The 10,076-nt window shown below is 40.8% G+C and overlaps 1 protein-coding gene across 1 annotated transcript; it reads left to right on the forward strand.

Moving 5' to 3' along the window:
* Positions 1-3,513: 3,513 nt before the first annotated feature.
* On the forward strand, positions 3,514-7,538 carry LOC144514902 (olfactory receptor 51E1-like). Its single transcript, XM_078245667.1, has 2 exons — positions 3,514-3,631; positions 6,700-7,538. Exons 1-2 carry the CDS (start codon positions 3,514-3,516, stop codon positions 7,536-7,538), a joined length of 957 nt encoding a protein of 318 aa, XP_078101793.1.
* Positions 7,539-10,076: the final 2,538 nt, after the last annotated feature.

Genomic DNA, 10,076 nt, shown 5'->3' on the forward strand with positions numbered 1-10,076 from the left:
ACGTTATAATTTTGGCCTAAAGTTGGAGACCATGTAGAAATTTGTTGTACCGATGCATGTGTTGAGTGAAGAGTTTGGGAGATATTTCACAGAGAGTAATGGGTGTGCAGAGATTTATGCAGAATGCAAATATGATAACATTTCATGTAAGTTCAATGTTCAGTTTCTCGCAAACCCTTTGTCACAGCAACTGGTGCTGATATCATTGGAAAGCTTAGATTGTGGTTGAGGAGGTTGTGCCAGACTCAGGCCTTTGGCTGAGTCTCTATCTGTCAGAGGGAGAGCAGGAGTGCTGTTGTGAAGAAGGTGGTAATTTCATGTTGCAGATTAACACTTTAGCATGCACTATATCTGCGTCACATTCTCATTAGGGGCTGAGCCCCCCTAAAGGTCTGATCCTAGAATCTCCCCTGCTGCTACTTCATACTTGTACTCCACTACACCTCAGAGGGAAATGTTGTAATGGTTACTGCACTACATTTATCTGACAGCTTTTGCTTTATTGCTTCACGCTGGACTTGTTTCTGCAGCTCATTGAGTATCGGATACAATTAAAACTATTGAGGAAATATTTTCCTTTGACATTGGTCCAGTATTAAACGAGATCTCTGCAGACGACAACGGTGAAACAAGCTACAATGTAAGTTAACAGGACCATTGTCCAGATTGTATACGTTCATAAAAGTGCTCGTTTTTCCGCTGACAGACTCAGATTAATATTCTAAGTGTCTGACATTATGGAAAGGATTTCTAAGGTCGACCTTTCTCTTAAAGAGAAAGATCCTTTTTTTAAACATAAAGAAGTCTGCGAAATTGTGTTCGCTAAACCCACCAGACTCCATGTAAATAAACAGTAATTCTAGCATTGTAAAATATGGGCATTCAAGAACATCTCTGAGCTCTGAGCAGCGCTTGCTCTGGCTGTCTTGAGCCTGCGCGTGTAGGGTGCACGACTATAGGTTTGGTCAATGTTTTCTTTCTTTCATTCCAATTTCGGGTCTGTCAGTCACAGTGAAAACCGGGGACATTTCTGGGGACAGCTCCAGCCGGGGATAGGTCACCGAAACCGGGGACGTCTGGTCACCCTAAAGTTTAAACAACATAGATTCCCCGATTCAAATGGATCTTCATTTGAACGATCCGATATGGATTGATAAAATCCCGAGATGGATCTTTGAAGAGTCTCTGTTTTAATAGATGTCTGTCTCTGCTCTGAAGAACAGTCTCTGTGGAACTGCCTTGAGGGTTTGGAGCTATAATGACATTTTTGTAATGTATCAAAAATTCTGGACCGATAGTTTGTCAGTTTGGGGCATGAACAGAACATATGTCCAAGGTTTTCGCTGGAGTTTGATAAACATCTGTTACAGACATCTTGAACATTGGGGTATATTTTAGATCACTGGTTCTCAAACTGAGTACCACAGGTGGTACGCCAGCTCCCTCTAGTGGTACGCAGATGAAATCTCTGATATATTTTACACTATACTATACTATATATTTTTATACTTTATTTATACCATGGTCTGGGTGAATACTCGATTTTGATTGGCTGCAGGTTGTCTATAATAAAGTGTTATGGGCCTCCTACCAGGAGGAGTTCTGCTAAAACTGTTTTCTGTTCTAAATGAATAAGATAAGATCAGATAGACTTTATTAATCCCACACTGGGGATAACACAAATACACATTAAGTAGAAGTAGTAAGACATGAGAGAAAAATATACATAAAGTATAAGAAATAGAAAAAAATATAATTAGTTATAATAACAATAATAATAATAATAATAATATAATAGTAATAAATCAAACATATTTACACAATAAACCTCCTTCTATAAACAGACAGTATATAAACACAGATATACAGATGAGTAAGGTGCGAATGAATAGAAATGAAATATTGCACAGTTGGAGGTGACACAGATGATGGCTGTCCAGTGATGGCTCATATTGCAGAAACAGCTAGCAGTGCAGACAAAGAGTCTGACTGCTGCTGGAATGAAGGACGTGTGGTAGCACTGATGGTGCAGCAGTCTGCTGCTGAAGGAGATGCTCAGGGAACTCCCAGTCTCATGTAGGGGGTGAGAGGTGTTGCCTATGATTGGTGCCAGCCTGGCTAACATCCTCCTCTCCCCCACCTGCTCTATGGTGTCCAGAGGGCAGACCAGAACAGAGCTAGCCCTCTTCACCAGTCTGTTTAGCCTTTTTCTGTCCCTCTCTGTGCTCCCAGCTCCCCAGCAGGCTACTGCATAAAAGATTACAGACACAACCACCAAGTCATAAAAGGTTTTTATAGAGTCCTGCACACCCCTAAAGGACCTCAGCCTCCTCAGCAGGTGGAGACAGCTTTGGCCCTTTTTGTACAGGACGTCTGTGTTTTTGGACCAGTCCAGTTTATTGTTGAGGTGAACACCCAGATATTTGTATGTCTCCACCATCTCGATGTCGACACCCTGGATGTTCACCGGTGTAGTACCAGGCGGCCTCCTGCGAAAGTCAACCACAATCTCCTTTGTCTTGCTGGCGTTGATGTGAAGGTGGTTTGACTCACTTCTGCATGTCACAGCAGCTTGTGTTGTACCTGAAGTCCGCTGTGTAATGCGCTACATTAAAACAAAAAGGAAATGTTAATCTGTCATTTCCAAAACTGAGTGGTGCTTCAGTGCTTCGTCCTCTGAACACCACAGGATGGCGCTAACACACACGCTGCAGGAAGTAAGTTTTTACTGCTTTCACAGTGAATAACGTTATCTCACATCCCGTTCACTGTTCAGCTCGCTACTTCAGGCTGCGGCCAACAGCAACGTTACACATCGCGGATACAATTGTTCGTAAAACTCGTTACATTGTTTTGGGGACAACGACATGGCTGATAGCTAGCTTGTCAACATACTGTAACATTATTATTACTGATTAAAAACTGTACACAATGTTATTGACTTTGGATCTTGCTAGCATAGCGTTAGCTTTCAGGCTCGTAGCTGAGCTGAAGGGTTCTACGAGCTGAGCGGACTATAAATATCTCCTGTTGTTAAGGGTGTCAAGTTGTATCTAAGGTCCTTCCTATTTCCTGGAGCACTGAACAACTTTGCATTGCATAAGAACCTTATGGGATGGGAATGATTGTTCCAGGTATTAGTCAAACCCTCAGGCATAACCAGAGAAACAAGAAAAGTTGTTGTTGTTTGGAAGATGAATTAAAATACGTTATGTTATGTTATGTTATTTGGCAAGTGACCATGGTATTAGTGTGTTAAAGTGTCCATGGTCAGGTATTAATGGATGACGGCTAGGTTGCCTTCGCCGAAGTTACTTACTTAAAAACATAATACTATAGAAATACTACAACATTGCCAATAATACTTAAACTATGATCAGTTAAAAGTAATTAAAAATAAGTGATTGTTTAAGTGTAATATTTTTGTTTAGATATTAGCTACATAGTCACGTTCATGAACGGAGGGCGCATACATCCAAATTTAGTAATAGCAAGATAGTAAACAGAGGTAAGATGAATGGTTCAAAAACACTGCAATGGTGGCTCCAAACAGGAACTATTGGGAAGAGAAGTGTGGAAGAGGAGGAACACATTTCGAGCAGCCCTGAAACTATCGGGTACGAAGTTCAGGGTTAGGGTTAGTCGCTACTTAGTCTGGCATTACCAGACCCTCCTCCACAGCGCTGCGGAGGAAGGTCTGGTTAGTCCACACAGTATTCCTGTCAGGGTTTTGTTATTTTGTTCCGTCTTATTGTGGTAGTCTTGTTTTTCTGTTATGTTCTGTTTCCTGTTTTATTTTGTAGTCTGTCTTGTCTCCCTTGTCTTGTCTAGCTTACTTCCTGTCTTTGTTTGTTTCCCGCCTTTTTTGATTGTTCTGCCCCACCCTGATTTGTTCCACCTGTTGTATCACCTGTCACTTGTTAGTGTTCATTACCTGGTGTATTTAGTCCCTGTTCTGTCTTTGTCTCTTGTCGGATCATTGTATTTTGTTGCGTGCTGTTCTGTTGTGTCGAGTACTATCGTGTCGTGGTTTCTCTGGTCTGTTATGTTCGGCGTTCCTGTTTTGTTCTGTGTTCCTGTTTTTTGTATCCTCGAGATATTTTTCCTGTTTCTTCAGGACACTTTTTGTTGTACCCATTGCCTAATTAAATCTTTGAACTGAAGCACTGCTCTGTCTCGACTGCATTTGGGTCCAAGCCTCGCCACACACTTGACAGATCCTGACAATTCCTGGAAGGGAGAACAACCTGCTGTGGTTTATTGGCATTTCTTTAAACCAATCAGAATCATCGTGGGCGGGGCTAAGCTCCGGACGGAGCCACGGTGCCTCTGCTAAATAGTCTCAGGAAGGAACAGGTTTTGGTGGAACGTGTGGACGTTCAAAAGTAGTTTTAGTCGTGCAACAGAAACCTCAGATTGGACAGATAGTCTAGCTAGCTGTCTGGATTTACCCTGCAGAGATCTGAGGAGCAGTTAACCATAGTCCTCACAAATCAGCCGGAGGTTAGAACGCCAACACAGAGACAGAGGAAGGGGACGGACATCAGGCGGAATTTGCGGGCAGCGTCGGAGCAATCCCGGAAGTGGAACGTTGAGGATGTAGACTAGTCGCTACCTCAGCACGGTGAAGTCTCCACACACCTGCTAGCAGCAAACAATGCCAAACAGTAAGAGGATACGACCCAAGTTCCCTCAAATTAGGCTTCAGTTGGAGCGGGACGGAGGAAGTACAGCGTGGCTGTGGCTGTCTACAATAAATATTGTTTCGTCATTGTTTGTCCCTTTTTTCTGACAGAGAAACGAGGAAATCTCCAGTATAAAAAATAGGAAAACGGAACCGTTTTAAAGTCATTCATCCCTTTATTACACCCTATCTTTAAATGAGCACAAATTATATCATATAATGTATAATACAATGTTTAATATATACTTTGCATTGATAATATTAAGTCGTGGATCATTGAATCGATACGTTAAACCCCTAATATCTAGTCATTTATCCAGTTTACTTTTTGAAATCCCTAAACGACATCATCATTATTATGATGAGTGGATGGGTGTGTGTTGGTGAAAAGTGTCCTGTGACTGTTGACGGCAGTTTAAAGTTGTTGTTGTTGTTGTTTAATGAGCTCCACAGAGGTCCGAGGTCTGAAGGTCCGAGGAATAAATGCAGCTGTTCTCACATCTGTCTCCCATCAGACCTTCGTTCAGCGTTCACGTTCTGTTTCTGTCCCTTTCCTTTTCTAAATGGTAATGTTGTTAATGTCTGTCTAATGTTTATATGAACCTAATGTTTATATGAGCCTAATGTTGTTTATATGAGTCTAATGTTTATATGAACCTAATGTTGTTTATATGAGCCTAATGTTGTTTATATGAGCCTAATGTTGTTTAAGCCTAATGTTGTTTATATGAGCCTAATGTTGTTTATATGAGCCTAATGTTGTTTATATGAGCCTAATATTGTTTATATGAGTCTAATATTGTTTATATGAGCCTAATATTGTTTATATGAGTCTAATATTGTTTATATGAGCCTAATATTGTTTATATGAGTCTAATGTTGTTTATATGAGCCTAATGTTGTTTATATGAACCTAATATTGTTTAAGCCTAATGTTGTTTATATGAGTCTAATATTGTTTATATGAGCCTAATGTTGTTTATATGAGTCTAATGTTGTTTATATGAGTCTAATATTGTTTATATGAGCCTAATGTTGTTTATATGAGTCTAATGTTGTTTATATGAGCCTAATATTGTTTATATGAGTCTAATGTTGTTTATATGAGCCTAATATTGTTTATATGAGTCTAATGTTGTTTATATGAGCCTAATGTTGTTTATATGAGTCTAATGTTTATATGAGTCTAATATTGTTTATATGAGCCTAATGTTTATATGAACCTAATGTTGTTTATATGAGCCTAATGTTGTTTATATGAGCCTAATGTTGTTTATATGAGTCTAATGTTGCTTATATGAGTCTAATGTTGTTTATATGAGCCTAATGTTTATATGAGCCTAATGTTGTTTATATGAGTCTAATGTTGTTTATATGAGTCTAATGTTGTTTATATGAGTCTAATGTTTATATGAGTCTAATGTTGCTTATATGAGCCTAATATTGTTTATATGAGCCTAATATTGTTTATATGAGTCTAATATTGTTTATATGAGTCTAATGTTGTTTATATGAGTCTAATATTGTTTAAGCCTAATGTTGTTTATATGAGTCTAATATTGTTTATATGAGTCTAATATTGTTTATATGAGTCTAATATTGTTTATATGAGTCTAATGTTGTTTATATGAGTCTAATATTGTTTAAGCCTAATGTTGTTTATATGAGTCTAATGTTGTTTATATGAGCCTAATGTTGTTTATATGAGCCTAGTTGTTGTGTTGTTTATGTGAACGTTTTTGAATTAATGTTTTTTTATATTAATGTTCTTTAAATGATTGTTAATGTTTGAACATGTGAATTCACAGATTTAATGATATTTAAACTCATATTAACTTATTGATCTGAAGTGTGTTTTAGTTACGTTTGTTTCTTCTGTCTCCTGATGACGTCAGCAGAGTTAATTAACGCGACTTCTGTCACGTCGCTGACGCTGGTCGGTCTTGCCCCGCTGTCCGACCACAGTCTGTTCTTCTTTTTCTTGTTTCTCTCGGTGTATCTCTTCGTGTTGTCAGCCGACTCGCTGGTGGTTTACATCATCTGTTCACAGCGGAGTCTGTGGCGGCCGATGTTCTGCTTTGTGGCGGCGGTTCTTCTGAATTCTCTCGCGGCCAGTGCAATGGTTTATCCCAAACTTCTGTCTGACCTGCTGGCGGGCGGCAGCTCTGTGCGTGTGTCCCGCTCTGCGTGCCTGTGTCAGGCCTTCCTGCTGTACTCTCTGGGCGGCTCCAGCTTCATGCTGCTGTCCGCCATGGCTTTGGACCGCTACATGTCCATCTGCCGCCCTCTGCGCTACGCCGCGCTGGTGTCTCCTGCCGCTGTAGCCGTGCTGCTGCTGCTCTGCTGGCTGCTCCCGGCCACTCTGGTGGGCGGCGGGGTGCTGCTCGCCAGCCGCTTACCGCTCTGCAGCATGCAGCTCAGCAGGATCTACTGTGACATCTACAGCTTCGTCAGCCTGAGCTGTGGCGGCGGAGCGGCTCAGCTCAGCGAAGTATACGGGCTTATATGCACCACGGCCACCGTCTTCCTGCCTGCCGCCTTCGTGCTCTTTTCCTACGGCAGGATCCTCGCCATCTGTCTTCAGAGCTCGCGCAGTTTCAGCAGCAAAGCGCTGCACACGTGCCTGCCGCACCTGCTGGTGTTCCTCAGCTACTCCGTCAGCACTGCCTTCGAGATGCTGCACCGCCAGCTGCAGGCGCGCAGCGACCCCGCCGCCTCGCTCGCCGCCTCGCTCGCCGCCTCGGTGGTGTTGGTGTTGGTTCCGACCGTGCTGAACCCGGTCATCTACGGGCTGAAGATGAAGGAGGTGTTTGGTCACGTGACGAGGCTGCTGAGCTGCCGGACAGAGCGCTGATCGCATGTGTTGATCACAGAGGTGGAAAATAACAAATTACAATTAATCACGTTTGTGTTTTTGCGTACTTTTCCTTGTTCAAGTCATTTTTTAATCCGGAATTTTACTTTTACTTCAGTTTGTTTTGTTTGACGTGTTGTACTTTGCTACATTTTGAATCACATACAGAGTAAAATAAGTAAATACAAAAGCTCTCTAACGTTGTTATGTATCTGTCAACAAACTCAAACGGAAAGCGGTTTTGTGCCTTTATCAAATTCATTTAATTTAACCTTTATTTAAAACTCCGGGCTCATTGAGGGAGACGCTCATGTTCAATGCACAGCATGCATTTCAGCAAATAGAAAATAACATTTGAAATTAAAACAGATAAAAACAATCAGCAGACCCAAGAAGATACACAGAGGTCATTTATCAAAGCCTTACATTGCTTTATAGATGGGGGAGAGACCAATTTAGCAGAGCAGCAAAGGAGAAAGCAGTCTTGCTCAGTCCGTCCGGTAAAAAATCTAAAGGCAGAATGGTAGACCTAATCTAGGGGTTTAAACGTTGAGGATGCAGCGTGCCGGGCAGCAGCTCTGTGCGTGTGTCCCGCTCTGCGTTGAGGATGCAGCGTGCCGGGCGGCAGCTCTGTGCGTGTGTCCCGCTCTGCGTTGAGGATGCAGCGTGCCGGGCGGCAGCTCTGTGCGTGGGTCCCGCTCTGCGTGCCTGTGTCAGGCCTTCCTGCTGTACTCTCTGGGCGGCTCCAGCTTCATGCTGCTGTCCGCCATGGCTTTGGACCGCTACATGTCCATCTGCCGCCCTCTGCGCTACGCCGCGCTGGTGTCTCCTGCCGCTGTAGCTGCAGGAATTCTTTTCCTGCAACATATTGAGAAGTGTCTTTCTGTACAAAAAGCCAACCTTATTATTAAGGTAAATATTGATGATAAATTATCAATATGACATGTAAATGAAAATCTTTAATCAATCTATATACCAAAGTACTTATACTCGGAGACCCTTTCAATACAAGAGCCGTTAACCGTGGTTATACAAGGATTAATAATGTCCATATTTCTAGCATTTGTAAATAACATGAATTTAGTCTTATCTGCATTTAGAAGAAGCTTAACATTTAGAAGTGCAGCTCGCAGGTCATTAAACGCAATCTGCAGCAGCCAGTTGTACACAGACAAAGGCAACTAGAAAGAATATGAATGAAAGCAAACTGTCAGAATCGGAAAAGGTTTTATTGCCACAATAAGTAAGCTCATGTGGAATATGCCTGGTGAAAGGTGCATACATAAACAAACAAACATATTAAACATGAATATGAATACATATGTGAAATATTGTACTGCTCTGTACCTTCTCTCGGAGGGGAGGGGTGAGAGCATCGTCCAGGGTGGGATGGGTCCTTTATAATACAGCTGGATTTCTTTTATTTATTCTTATTGGTAGTAATACGGCTGCACAATAAATCCTTTTTTGGGTCGTCATCACGATATCAACTGGTGAAATAAACGCATCGTGAAAGACACTCAGAGATCTTTTGTGTTAGTTGAAAGAAAATATCAGCAGAAAACTGGACTGAAGAATAAAAGAAAATGATTTCCTTTCATTTGGTTTAAACTTAACAAGCAGTTTGTTTTATTTAAGCAGAATACTGAAAGCAGCAGAACTGAGAACACGTTAGTTTCTCTTCATTTTTCACAAGTTATATCGTTATTGTATACTGTATTTTCCTCACATCTTGTAGCCCTATTTGGGTCATTTTGTGTCTGAGGTTGTTTCGCGTATTTTATGTACTTTATTCCAAATGTTGAGGTACTTGTACTTTACTTGAGTCTTTTCTTTTCATGCCACTTTCTACTTCTACTCCGCTACATTCATCTGTTCCAGCTTTAGTTACTAGTTACTTTAGATACTCCACTACATTCATCTGTTCCAGCTGTAGTTACTAGTTACTTTAGTTACTAGTTACTCCGCTACATTCATCTGTTCCAGCTTTAGTTACTAGTTACTTTAGTTACTCCACTGCATTCATATGTTACAAATTTAGTTACTAGTTACTTTAATTACTCCACTACATTCATCTGTTCCAGCTTTAGTTACTAGTTACTTTAGTTACTCCACTACATTCATCTGTTACAGCTTTAGTTACTAGTTACTTTAGTTACTAGTTACTTTAGTTACTCCGCTACATTCATCTGTTACAGCTTTAGTTACTAGTTACTTTAGTTACTCCACTACATTCATCTGTTCACAGCTTTAGTTACTAGTTACTTTAGTTACTCCACTACATTCATCTGTTACAGCTTTAGTTACTAGTTACTTTAGTTACTCCGCTACATTCATCTGTTCCAGCTTTAGTTACTAGTTACTTTAGTTACTCCACTACATTCATCTGTTACAGCTTTAGTTACTAGTTACTTTAGTTACTCCGCTACATTCATCTGTTACAGCTTTAGTTACTAGTTACTTTAGTTACTAGTTACTTTAGTTACTCCACTGCATTCATCTGTTACAAATTTAGTTACTAGTTACTTTAGTTACTCC

Source organism: Sander vitreus, unplaced genomic scaffold (genome assembly GCF_031162955.1).
Source record: "Sander vitreus isolate 19-12246 unplaced genomic scaffold, sanVit1 ctg747_0, whole genome shotgun sequence".
In the NCBI taxonomy this organism is placed as follows: Eukaryota; Metazoa; Chordata; class Actinopteri; order Perciformes; family Percidae; genus Sander; species Sander vitreus.